The 13850-nt window shown below is 43.6% G+C and overlaps 2 protein-coding genes across 2 annotated transcripts; one reads left to right on the top strand and one right to left on the bottom strand.

The window, feature by feature from the left end:
* Positions 1-144: 144 nt before the first annotated feature.
* LOC124124901 (ADP-ribosylation factor-like) lies at positions 145-2653 on the top strand. Its single transcript, XM_048398721.1, has 4 exons — positions 145-267; positions 1465-1641; positions 2278-2346; positions 2490-2653. The coding sequence occupies exons 1-4, from the start codon at positions 177-179 to the stop codon at positions 2651-2653; spliced, it is 501 nt and encodes a 166-aa protein (XP_048254678.1). The 5' UTR covers positions 145-176.
* A 4289-nt stretch (positions 2654-6942) lies between these two features.
* On the bottom strand, positions 6943-12853 carry LOC124123114 (protein wech-like). The gene is made up of 3 exons (XM_048399088.1): positions 12640-12853; positions 11351-11647; positions 6943-9840 (listed from the first exon to the last, which is right to left on the bottom strand). The coding sequence occupies exons 2-3, from the start codon at positions 11640-11642 to the stop codon at positions 8156-8158; spliced, it is 1977 nt and encodes a 658-aa protein (XP_048255045.1). The 5' UTR covers positions 11643-11647; positions 12640-12853; the 3' UTR covers positions 6943-8155.
* Positions 12854-13850: the final 997 nt, after the last annotated feature.

Below are 13850 nucleotides of genomic sequence, written 5' to 3' on the forward strand. Positions count from 1 at the left end.
GTGCGTTGACTACGTGCGTCAGACAGAGAACGTTTGGGATAATAGATGGCGATAATTCAGAGTGGGAAAGGATAATTTTGATACAACTCTTTGTTATTCACTTACACTGTTTCTAAAGAACAGGACACATTTCAAGGAACATTCATCGTGTTTAGGTGATATATGGTGATATCGCTATGGGTTTGTTACTATCGCGGCTTATGCAGATCTACAGTGAGTTTTCATCGGAACCAGCTCGGATCCTGATGCTGGGACTGGATGCAGCAGGTAGGCATGGGGAGACCTCGGGGGTGTACGTTTTGTTTGTTTGTTTGTTCGTTTAACGGCGCACTCAGCAATATAACTATAAGACGGCGATTTGTAAACAATCGAAACTGACCACCACCCGATCCCGTTAGCCGACTTTTACGACAAGCATTGCTTGCTGAAGATCAATTGTAACCCGGATCTACACGATGGAGGGGGATATAACATGTTTAAGTATTCTTTTTTCTGATTGAAAATGGTGTTCTTTAAGACTTTTGTATTATTGGGAGGGTGGGGTATTCAACTTTAAATACCTTTTGTCGTGAAGTTATTAAGCTTGCATCAATCCACTTATCAACAGGGCTTAACATTTCATCTGTTCAATCATAACTTCGAAGTCGGTCGGACAGGTAGCCTAGAGGTTAAAGCGTTCGCTCGTCGAAGACCCGTGTTCGATTCCCGAAATGGATACAATGTATGAAGCCCATTCCTGGTGTCCCCCGCCGTGATATTGCTGGAATATTGCTAAAAGCGGAGTAAAACCATACTCACTCACTCGAACTCTCGTAAATAAACCATGCTATAGGTAGGGCCGGTGTTTTAGACCAACAGAAGATGTACAATGTACGACACCTCGTTAACTTGGTATATCGCTGAAACTTTAAGTCAATAGAATCCTCATCGGAATTCGAACCAAGCGTATATATTTGTTATGGTATGATGGTATGATATTGTTGTGCTAGGTTAGTAATAATATGGACCACCTCCGTGGTCTAGTGCTGGAGCGTCCGCCCGGAGAGAGGAAGGTCTGGGGTTCGATCCCATGCCGCGTCATACCAAAAGACGTTAAAAGATGGTACTTGTTGTTACTCTGTCTGGCGCTCGGCATTAAGGGGCTAAAACAAGGACTGGTCTGCTCGGGGTACGTTTTCTGTGTCTGAGTGGGATATACATTTTAAACTGCGGCATGGTATCTCAGTGTGCTAGCACTATAAAGTCGGCATCAGTCCGGACTAGTACAAGCAGCCACACACACGTGCATGCACGTCACTATATACGTGCAAAAATCTTGGACGCGACTTTAAACCATTTGTCACCCATAATATTATTGACCAGAGTGCAGGTTGAATATAATGTAGCGCAGCGAGCATGATCAGTGGGTGGATTCGTGGCATTACAAACGTTATCCGTCTCGGTAATATAGTGGTGTTGTCCCAGGTAAGACGACCATCCTGTACAAGCTGAAGCTGAACGAGAGCGTGTGCACCATCCCCACCATCGGCTTCAACGTGGAGACGGTCAGTCCGGTGAAGGGCGTGACGTTCACGGTGTGGGACGTTGGGGGCCAGGAGAAGATCAGACAGCTGTGGAAACACTACTACCTGAACACACAAGGTAGGTGTAATATAAGAACTTCACACGGGGAGCCACACACTTCAGAGGGCATAAACCTAGATTCGCAGTGCACCTTGTCTGTTTTGTTTTGTTGTTGTTTCACTCAGCAATATTCCCGCTATATGACAGTGGTCTGTAAATAATCGCGTCTGGACCAGCCAATCCAATGATTGACACCATGAGCATTGACCTACGCAATTGGGATACGATGACATGCATCAAGTCGGCAAGCCTGACCACCCGATCCCGTAAGTCGCCTCCTACGACAAGCATAGTCGCCTTTTACGGCAACCATGGTTTCTGAAGACATATTCTATCCCGGATCTTCACGGGTCACCTTGTCTGTGGTTATTGCCGACCAAACTGAAGTCGAAAAAAGGCCGCTAAGGCCCACTAATGGACTACTGTTTCTGATTGGCTGATAATAGAATGGGAGGGGTATGTGTATAATTACGCTACACGATATCACTGGTTTCATGTTGTTATCCACAGTGTGTTTGTGTTAATGATTAAGCAAGCAGTCTGTGAAGATATTATTGTTGTTGACTATGCGTATTCACACATTCTGTTAACCGACTTTTACGTTTATTTTTCCATAAAGGCAAAACATGAAGTCAATTCTTAAATAACCCCGAGGTCTGATCTACGTGGTGGACAGCGCAGACCGTCTGCGCATAAAGGAAGCCAGATTGGAGGCTTTATACAGTCAAGGGACACAACTCGACACTTCATATACAGAAATTATGTCTCTATTTATTTACCATTCATACCATGGTTGAAAATAGGCCTATTTTCCAAATCCTGTTATATCTTCCTTTTGTTATGTATCTTTGTGTGTCTGTACGTAGGTGCCCTTAAACCCTCGGAAGTCGTCGAGGAACTTGACATTAGGGACCTCAGTGACCGGAAATGGTACATACACGGCGCATGCGCACCAAATGGAGAAGGGTTATTGGAATCAGTGCAGGAAATGTCGCGACTCGTGAAAGACTTTCAGAAAGCTCGTCGATGATGACAGTGGACGTTCCATAACACCAAGCATAATAAAGAATCAAAAGAGCGCAATGAACAAGTATGTGGTATACGATACAGGGCTCTGCTCCCCGTCTGAAGTTCAGCGAGACACAATTTAAGTCGAGATCATGCACAGGGGATAGAGGCCAGTGCGAGTCAGTGCGTCTGCCATCCCGGAGGTAACTTCATTTGGGAGACATACTTGAACTCGTTCTTTAAGGTTCTCACAACGCTGGCAATGTGAAGTTCAAATTCCCTTGGATATTGAAATCAACGAAATGATCACGTGAGTGAGTGTTGTGTTACGCCGCATGATCGTTTCCAACAGTGGAAACTGGAATTTTATAGTCAGTTAACGCCCTTGCCTCGGGAACATGTCTTACATGCAAATAGCTAACAGGGTCAGTGTGTGAGGTATGGACCACAGAAACCATTGACAAAACAAAACATGCCACACAACCTGACCTAATCAGGTTACACACTGTTACCACTCAGTCTCCATCTTAGGAGGTAGATACAGGCACTGGGGACAGTGAGTGAGTGTGTTGAGTTTAATGCCACTTTGAACAATCTTCCAGTTATGTCACAGCGTGTCAGCTTGTGGGAGGATCATCGGTCAACAAAGGAACGCAACTGGGCATAACGACTAGCCTCGGACCACCCGTACCCTCCTATTTAATTGAGCCACGTTCCAGAAAGCGATCGTATTGCTGCGACTGTCGAAAGTGTATGTTAAAGTATGGGAGTTACGATCATCTTAGTGCTGCGACTGTCGTAAGTTTATGTTAAAGTATGGGAGTTACGATCATCTTATTGCTGCGACTGTCACAAGTCTATGTTAAAGTATGGGAGTTACCATCATCTTAGTTAAGAACATGTCTTACATGCAAATAGCTAACAGGGTCAGTGTGTGAGGTATGGACCACGGAAACCATTGACAAAACAAACCATGCCACACAACCTGACCCAATCAGGTTAAACACTGTAACCACTCAGTCTCCATCTTAGGAGGTAGATACAGGCACTGGGGACAGTGAGTGAGTGTGTTGAGTTTAATGCCACTTTGAACAATATTCCAGTTATGTCATGGGCGTGCCAGCTTGTGGGAGGATCATTGGTCAACAAAGGAACGCAACTGTGCATAACGACTAGCCTCGGACCACCCGTACCCTCCTATTTAATTGAGCCACGTTCCAGAAAGCGATCGTATTGCTGCGACTGTCGCAAGTTTATGTTAAAGTATGGGAGTTAGGATCATCTTAGTGCTGCGACTGTCACAAGTCTATGTTAAAGTATGGGAGTTACGATCATCTTAGTGCTGTGACTGTCGTAAGTTTATGCTAAAGTATGGGAGTTACGATCATCTTATTGCTGCGACTGTCACAAGTCTATGTTAAAGTATGGGAGCTACGATCATCTTAGTGCTGCGACTGTCGTAAGTTTATGTTAAAGTATGGGAGTTACGATCATCTTAGTGCTGCGACTGTCGCAAGTTTATGTTAAGGTGTTGGAGTTACGATCATCTTAGTACTGCGACTGTCGTCAGTCTATGTTTAAGTATGGGAGTTACGATCATCTTAGTGCTGCGACTGTCACAAGTTTATGTTAAAGTATGGGACTTACGATCATCTTAGTGCTGCGACTGTCACAAGTTTATGTTAAAGTATGGGAGTTACAATAATCTTAGTGCTGCGACTGTCGCAAGTTTATGTTAAAGTATGGGAGTTACAATAATCTTAGTGCTACGACTGTCGTAAGTCTATGTTAAAGTATGGGAGTTACGAGTTGCGTTAAGACTGCTTTATGGAACGAACCCGTGTTGGGTAATATATAGGCGTGTATAAAGTTTAGGTTTCAAGGGTTGATTATTCTAGGGAGAGAGTTTGGTTAAACGCCACTTTTAACAGTATTCCAGTTGTATCAGGGCATGACGGCTTAACGTATGGGGATGTTTGAAGTGATGCAGGTCTTAAACGTTTAGCTATTTGCTGAAACCAACAAGGAGGGTTACAAGCCATTTAACTGACATTGGAGTCTAACTTGACAGCATGAAGTCACATTGTCATATAATTAACAATGTCAACCATTAAACATATTTATTCGTAAAAAGAGTACAAGTTGTAACATAATTCATAACCAGCATATCAGTCATCTTGTAAAAAATGTAATAAACTGGAGTAAGAGAGGTAAATGGATATAAAACAACAAAGAACTAACCCAAAGGTGACAACACTAAAACCTGATACTGCTCAAGAGGGAGAGCACCTGGGAACATTGACAGATCACCGACTTGTTGGAGAGAATCAGTGGGAGTGTACTACAACGTCTGGCTACAACCGCTAGCAACATGTGAGTTACACCCCAGCTGCTGGCAAGGGGTTAACTGGGCAAAGTGAGAGTTATACCCAAGCTGCTAGTAAGGGGTTAACTGGGCAACATGTGAGTTACACCCTAGCTACTGGCAAGGGGTTACCTGGGCAACATGTGAATTACACCTTAGCTGCTGATAAGGGGTTACCTGGGCAACATGTGATTTATACCCCAACTCCTGGCAAGGAGTTAACTGGGCAACATGTTTGTTACACCCTAGCTGCTGGCAAGGGGTTAATTGTGCAACATGTGAGTTACACCCTAGCTGCTGGCAAGGAGTTTACTGGGCAACATGTGGGTTACACCATAGCTTCTGGCAAGGAGTTAACTGGGCAACATGTGAGTTACACCCTAGCTGCTGGCAAGGGGTTAATTAGACAACATGTGAGTTACACCCTAGCTGTTGGCAAGGGGTTACCTGGCCAACATGTGAGTTACACCCCAGCTGCTGGCAAGAGGTTTACTGTGCAACATGTGAGTTACACCCTAGCTGTTGGCAAAGGGTTACCTCGCCAACATAGGAGCACCACCCTAGCTGCTGGCAAGAAGTTTACTGTGCAACATGTGAGTTACACCCTAGCTGTTGGCAAGGGGTTACCTGGGCAACATGTGGGTTACACCATAGCTTCTGGCAAGGAGTTAACTGGGCAACATGTGAGTTACACCCTAGCTGTTGGCAAGGGGTTAACTGGTCAACATAGGAGTTACACTCTAGCTGCTGGCAAGGGGTAAACTCGGGAACATGTGAGTTACACCCCAGCTGCTGGCAAGAGGTTACCTGGGCAACATGTGAATTACACCTTAGCTGCTGGCAGGGAGTTACCTGGGCAACACGTGAGTTATACCCCAACTGCTGGCAAGGGGTTACCTGGGCAACATGTGAGTTACACCCTAGCTGCTGGCAAGAAGTTTACTGTGCAACATGTTTGTTACACCCTAGCTGCTGGCAAGGTGTTAACTGGGCAACATGTGAGTTACACCCTAGCTGCTGGCAAGGGGTTACCTGGGCAACATATGAGTTATACCCTAGCTGCTGATAAGGGTTAACTGGGAAACATTTGAATTACACCCTAGCTGCTGGCAAGGGGTTAACTGAGCAAAGTGTGAGTTACACCCTAACCTGCTGGGAAGGGGTTACCTGGGCAACATAGGAGTTACACCCTAGCTGCTGGTAAGGAGTTACCTGGGCAACATGTGAGTTACACCCTAGCTTTTGGCAAGGGGTTAACTGGTAGCCGCCGGTGGGACAGGCTACGCTCACCTTTTATCGAACGGCTGGTATCATCACAATTTCATGGTGTTCAATAAAGACTTGCTCATGATAAAGTCGGAATCTTACAGTCGACTCTGCTTAAAGCAGAGGTTTTTATTAAAATTTGGAAAAGGCCTTTGTGGGTCTTCATCGCACTGGCGGTGAACAACAAGCAACCAATTGAGGTCTCCACGTGGGGATTCCGGGTTAGAATAAGTCCTCAGCAACCTGTGCGTGTCGTACGAGGCGACCAAATGGTCAGACACCGTCACTTGGTTGATACAGTGTCATCGTGACCCAACGACTTGGGATGTTGCTCGTGATGTCAGTCACTGGTTTCTCGCGTTCATACTCGATTATTTACCGTCATACATGTAGCTTGAATATCGCGGCTTTGACCAACAAACATAGAATTACAGAGGACTTATTTATTTGAAACACACATAAATAACACTATCTGATACAATGTTCGTGGCTTCACGTGTATATATTTGTTCACAAGGGCGGTCGGGTAGCTTAGTGGTTAAAGCGTTCGCTCGTCACGCCGAAGACCCGGGTTCGATTCTCGACATGGTTACAATATGTGAAGCCCATTTTTGGTGTCCCCCGCCGTGATATTGCTGGAATAGTGCTAAAAGCGGCGTAAAACAAAACTCACTCACTCATATTCGTTCACTGTATTTTATTGCGCTTCAAAAGCATCCAATCACGATTTATCTCCCTTTGACAGCTTAGGTACCAGGTGAGCGTAACACGTCCTCACCGCAGAAACAAGAGAGCTGTCGGTTATGTGCTTCATAACGCGAAACAGTTCAGTTAAGTTACCAAAACAATTAGTACATTTAATGTATATATGTACAATAGTAGTTTCTGGTGATTCTGTGGAACACTGAGGCTTACATTGCGCTAAATTCGTCCCTTTGTATCCACAGGTGTCTTACAAGGTGACTGAATTGGTGATCGGTTGGTCACAACGGCTGCTTAATACGGGCTTTTCACTGTGACTGGTTTGGCGGTTTTCGTACCGCATGTCACATGATCAGCCTCTCGACCTTAGAATTCAGAAACGCCAGACTCTCGCGGGCCTCCTTTGCAGGTCACAGTGACACAGCAGTGCAACTGTCTCCCAGATCTATGTGGTCGGAAGAATGTCTGTAACAAGTCTTTTTTTCCGCATATCAAGGAAGTCTGGCTGTCATGTAGATATTCCACAGACACATCAGATATCACGAATAGATCCATAATACACTTGAATTATGATTACAATAATTAATCTTGGGGTATCATAAAATGAATTGATGATATAAATCAGAAATAGATAGTAAAACGGCGCCCGTGTGTAAATCTGTAACAAAACAGTGCTGCTTATTGTCCTCAACACAGCAAGCAAGGATTACTGTCATGTAAATATCCATCCTACTCCGACTCAGCTCACGACACCTCTAGTTATAACACAGCTCCGTTACACTCTCAAAGTGGTTGCAAGATGAAAAACACATCATGTGGGGGATCTGGTATTCGATGTAAGGGTCTTTTATTTAATCCACTTATATTCGAAGTTGGTAATATAAAAAATAGAAAACATGTTCAGATGTGATATGGACGATAAAAGCAGTACGTGAACAGCCGTGTATTGAGATTACATATAAAATGTGTACACTTACAGACCGTGTGCGATTAAATCTTCATTCATTTCATCATCATTCATTAAATAGCAAAGCTCAGATGGATGATTCAACATTAATATATAATGTGATTTTACTAAAACATGGTGAAATGTGCTTACAGGTAAATACACAATGACACATATCAAAACACATAAATCCTCAACTCACACGTGACTACAGTTGATTGAAAGGAGGATTGTGACATGTTCATTCACTTCAATGTAAATACCTTCACTTCATGTGATGTACACACGTAAATGCGGCCACGCCCACCAACACACACTCCACATGGATTCCAGACACCATCCTGTGATGTCAGTATGTTTCTAACAAACTGTCCTGACTCAGTCAGGTGGAGGACTCTGTGTAGATTGTTGTCTGTCACCAGGATGTCGCCTGTGCTGGTACTTGTGATACCAAGTGGATATTTCAGTACTTTGTCACCTGAAGGGCTGTAGGTGAACACCACATCTCCCTCGGGAGTCAGACACACGACACACGTGGATCCCCAGTCAAACACCAGGGTGTTTCCTGTCCTCGTGGTACAGAGGTAGAGGGGATTCTTCAAGATGTATCTACTAGGTTGGCCTGGACAAATTGACTTCAGCACGTGTCCCGCCATATCCAGGATATCGACACAGGGAGGAGAGCTGGAACCTGCTGCTAGTGTTGATGGTGTCAGAGACGTGATACCCAAGTACTGTTTGCTGGTTGTGATGGTTGACAGCAGCACCAGGTCAGGGTTGACTTGTACTGTTACAATCTGTCTGGTACCTTGCACAGTGACAGCCACCTGGTTGACCTTCAACGTTGTTATACCCCACGGACGACCACTCATACTGAGCCTGCTGTGACATGGCTGCTTGTTCCTGGTGTAGAAGGATTTCACACTGTTGTTCAAGTAGTCTGTGACTACGACTGTGTCTGTACCATTCACCACTAACACCTTCACGTCATAGGGGTATGCCCCGGATGTATCCCCTGCTACTCTGGTGTTAATGGTGCCCTGTAACACAGGAGTAGCCTTCAGGTCCAGCACGTTAATGGTGTCCTGTAACACAGGAGTCGCCTTCAGGTCCAGCACACCCTCATACATGACGCCTATCTCACCCAGATGTAGATCGTCCAGTGCTCTACTCAGCTTGTCCGTGTCCTGTCTGAACATGATCCTGGCTATTCTTCCCTTCTCCTTCACGCCTGTGACTCCGACAGCCTCCACATCACCAGCCTCACATCCCTGGTACATCTCATACACACCCATGTCACACTCAGATTGTAGAGTCTGGTCTATCAGCTCAGCCTGTTGTTGGTACATCTGTACTGACATCTCACCTGACTTTATGTCTGCCTTCAGTTCTCCAATGTGTTTGTCAGACATTTCTTTCAGTTCAGCCAAAAGTTTCCGTTCCTTGACTTTGATCGCCTCTATTGCTTTGAGACTTGCAGACTTGATATTCGATTCTATTTGTAAGTAATGCGTTAATGCTTCATCGACTTTGGAGGTTTGTTTTCTAACATGTGTTTTCATCTCGTCGTGTTTCTTCAACAATACCTCTTTATTCCTTCTCAGCTCGGTTTTCGTTGCAGGAATCTCCGACTCAATTTCTACAACCAAGTCACATTTCCTGTGATGGATAGTGCAGCATATTTGACAGACAGCTGTTTTACAATCTTTGCAAATATATTTGATATTTTCATCCTTGTGAACTTTACACATGACCTTTCTTTTGACCTTTGTCTCTCCAGACAGGTCAACTACGTCATGGTGATTGGTAGATGGGATTCGTTTGTGCACCCGTAAACATCGTTCACAGAGTGCGTCATCACAGACAGAGCACCAAGATGTAGCTGGTGTTGTCTCCCCTTCCTCCTTGCAATAACTGCAGTCGGTTGTATCTGAAATATCAATATAACTTTGATCCAGAGTATCAACACGGGGCAATGAAATGTTGTAGCATAACTACCAGTTGTGCAGTACCTATTCTGTCATAAAGCGTACATGTGTAACCCAGAAAGTAAAACAAATTGTAATTTACATGTGGTCCTCCAGACTCAGGAATATGAATATGACACATTTCAGTCTAAATATTTATGTAACACAAAAGTAGATAACAAACATAGTATGTTAAAAAACTTGTACTGGGGATGTTATGTTGACACATTCAAAGTGGTATACAAGTCACTGTTGACATTGATATATCCACACTTGAAAATTTGCATTGTTTTTATTTCATAATGAAGGCGATCATTGGAGACATGCAGATATTGTTAAAATTGTTGTGAGTGTGTTTGGGTTTTTTTAAACCATGAACCCAACTTCCCTGTGAGAGTTACCTTCCTAATGCCGATATGTTTACTCCTGTAGCTTGTAATATAATTATTCACTCTGTACAAAAGTGCTAATACCTCGCTACAAGGAAACTGTGTCAACGTTTCCCACTGTAGGCCTGTTCTCGATCCTCTCGACAGCCACACCCGCTTCACGGAAATAGGTCAACGTTTCACCTTAGCGAAATAGCGATTAGAACCCTACTGGTACCTTGCCCTTCGCCTTCTAGCGGCTGCAGGCAAAGAGCGCAAGCGCTCTGGAGCAGGTAAACCAATCTAGGACAGAGCGTGATCTCCTCTTATGATTGTGTCAGAATAACATAAAGCTGTTTAGTGTAATAATTTAGTTAGTTACAAATTATTTTAAAAGTTCTATATGTACTTCGAATGTAAGCATATCATTGTACATTTGTGAGTGAGTGAGTTGGTGAGTATAGTTTTACGCCGCTTTTAGCAATATTCCAGCAATATCACGGCAGGGGACACATTATAAATGGCTCTCACACATTGAACCAATGGCGGGAATCGAACCCGGGTCTTCGGCGTGAGGAGCGAACGCTTTAACCACAAGGCTACCCGACCGCCCCTAAAACATTTGTGAGACAAGAATGTATCTTTTAGAAGTTGGTTTACATCTTTCCAACTACTACTCATCCAATCTAACTTTCTCAAACCAAAACCAAAAGAACCACGGCGCCGTGCAATTATGTTCCATATAGCACATTCTGTGGCTCATCATGAACTGATGTGGATGAGAAAATAGGCATCACAAGCATTTCAATAAGTGCTGTCGTGAAATCTTATTCAAATAACACTGAATTTGTTGCACTGGTTTATTTCACCACATAGATCGTAGAAAAGACGACGTTTGTGTCTCAGAGAGACCTTAGATCACATGGATGTTACTCATTAAGCACATGTTCACAATAGGATTGTATTTCGTACACAAGCCATCAACAGGTTTAGAAAATTCACAGAAAACTTTCTTCTCAACTTCACACACGTTCGTATCCTCAGCACACTTACTCACTCAGACCTAGGAACCACACTGATACACGTACAAATCACAAATTCCAACCTTTTGATCCGGGGCCAAACGAGTCCAAGAGTCCCTGGATGACAAAGCTAGGTTTGACGTCATCCGCCCACTCCTCCACTGGTCTCTCAGGGGCAGACACTTTCGTCATCTTGCTGCAGAATGGACACAGGAGAGACTTGGCACTGATGGCTTCTGGTCTGGTTTTGGTGTAGTTGACCACACATTTCCGACAGAAGGTGTGATTACATACAAGTGTACAGGGCTTGTCAAACACCTCTGTACATATCGTGCATGTCAGGAAGTGTTCTGTTAACTTCTGGGAGGTCGCCATCTCAGCTACAAAAAGACAATACCAGCCCTTGTATTTTCGGTGTAAACAAAAGACAAATTTTAGCCACAACCCGAGCTTACTGTCCTTAAACATGGAACACTAACACTGGCTGTAGTTGTGGCACTTATTTACTGTCCCGTTCAAAACTAAGGAAGGATATTTTCTATCCTCCCATTCACCGCCTGGATCATCAAGATCTTGAAACAATTAACAAATATCCCGTTTCATAATAAAAACCAATTATCTCAGATTATGCAGATATTATGAATTATGAACTAACATTCTGCAATACACTGTGTTTGTGTGATTGCGTGCGTGCGTGCGTGCGTTGGTGTCAGAATGTGTGTGAGCGTGCGTGCGTGCGCGTGTGTGTGTATATATGTGTGTGAGAGAGCGTGTATTTCTCTACTCTCGGCGGTCCTACAGGAGACATAGCTACCCATTCGCCCGTCTGTATATAACCTGGATCTGTGGCCTGTCAGTGAAGAGTTAGTGAAGGGTGCTTTTCAACTCGAGGCCACCCGCTGGCTTTACAACATGAAGTGTGTGCAGTGTATCGATCACGTGACATAGTTGTGGGGTGACACCAACTCATTACCATATCGAAAGTAGGAGACATTATTACAGTTCACAGACTACCATATCAGATGTGAAGTAATATAGTTATGTAGAAGTATTTTCCCGTATTGTTTACTGTAGCATTTGTCAGGGACCATGTCAGTAACAACTGTAACAGACACACGTGATATACACATACACGTACATCGGGATCAGTCTCAGTATTGAAGTCAAGTATCGAAGGCAATAGTGAAAGTAGATCTTTGATGTATTCCGGTTAGCCTACATGTTATATTTAATTAAGTGCCCGGTCATGAGAATCTGCCTGGAGATGACTGTATAGTTAGATGAACCCTTGTGGTGTTACCAGTACACAGTAGGACAGGTGTGTAGCGTTTTAACTGAAGTAGACGCAAGCCTTGTGACAACACACACTTACCTGGTGTTGAGGGAAATTCAGAAGCAGGAAGTGATTCATTCGTGACCAGCTCGTGTCATTCCGGGACAATCTTCTCGCAGTTTACGGAAAGGGACGAGTGTTGACGAATGAATGTGTTTAACAAGGAATTGGGATTCGACCACAAGTGGGATTGTGTTTACGTGGAGTTTCTGAAAATATGGCACAATGTAGCAGCGCAGTGAATCGGAGCGACCTGTTAACCAAAAGAGGGGGCGCGGGTGGCTCAGTTGTCTAAGGCGCCGCGATTCGCTGTGCAGAGTTGCGTCCCTTGAGCATGCAGGAAACCTACGATTGTGGGTTCGAATCCCGGTTCGCCCTGATTATGTTTCTAGGTAAGTCAGCACCATACCCGTGCTCGTTGGTTTCACCAAAGTGGTAAACGTCTGAGACCTGTATCAGTTCTGGCTTTTCCCCCATGTTAAACTGACACGCCGTGATATAACTGGAATAGTGTTAAAAGCGGCGCTAAATCCAACTCACTCACTCACTATTAACTCCAAGGGAAATCAATGTTGTATAAGGACAGCAGCAGTTCATAAAATTATATTTAAAGGTAAAATATTTTATTTGTTATTTATTACAATACAGTATACTTAGTACTAGTGAAAATCGTGCACTACATGATCGATATTGCACAACATTAACTGTTACGTTTCTCCATCGGAGACAAATGTCAGTAACATGGAGTGTGTTACAGTTACAAAGAGATAAGAAGTTTTCTGTTATATAAAACCAGGAAGTGATATTTTATATTATTGCAAGAACTGTTGTTTGACACAGTTTTATATGTGTTGTGTTGGAAGCACAAAATTATTTCGCTGAACAGCAAGTTTAATTCATTATAATTACTATCCGCTTGCACCTTCAAACAGTTGACTGATAGCCTTCAAAGTGTTGGCTCCCATTCAGTAGCACTCCATCTCTCATATCAACATTCCTCATCAATGTATCATTCTGACATCTTGTTAGGTGTCGATATCCAATTGAAACAATATGTTAATCAAAAAACCTGTTCATAACAGAATTTAGTGTGAAACCAACAAATGGTATGCAATCAACAATTATATTTTACAATTAACTAGTTTTACAAATCAATACCCATTTCTGCGCAGCAATTACAATGGCAACTCACAATAGACTGGTAGTACAATGGTCAGTGGCAGTATCAAATGCCAAATTATATGATGGCA

Source organism: Haliotis rufescens, unplaced genomic scaffold, assembly GCF_023055435.1.
Source record: "Haliotis rufescens isolate VD_foot unplaced genomic scaffold, xgHalRufe1.0.p SCAF_19, whole genome shotgun sequence".
Taxonomy (NCBI): Eukaryota; Metazoa; Mollusca; class Gastropoda; order Lepetellida; family Haliotidae; genus Haliotis; species Haliotis rufescens.

What these genes read in the sequence shown, in the direction of transcription:
- LOC124124901 (XM_048398721.1), top strand. Translation starts at nt 177, where the DNA reads ATGGGTTTGTTACTATCGCGGCTTATGCAGATCTACAGTGAGTTTTCA. An exon ending in CTACTACCTGAACACACAAG is followed by an intron (nt 1,642 to 2,277) that starts GTAGGTGTAATA and finishes AATAACCCCGAG; the next exon opens with GTCTGATCTACGTGGTGGAC. An exon ending in CAGATTGGAGGCTTTATACA is followed by an intron (nt 2,347 to 2,489) that starts GTCAAGGGACAC and finishes GTCTGTACGTAG; the next exon opens with GTGCCCTTAAACCCTCGGAA.
- LOC124123114 (XM_048399088.1), bottom strand. Translation starts at nt 11,642, where the DNA reads ATGGCGACCTCCCAGAAGTTAACAGAACACTTCCTGACATGCACGATA. An exon ending in GTTTGGCCCCGGATCAAAAG is followed by an intron (nt 9,841 to 11,350) that starts GTTGGAATTTGT and finishes TTGATATTTCAG; the next exon opens with ATACAACCGACTGCAGTTAT.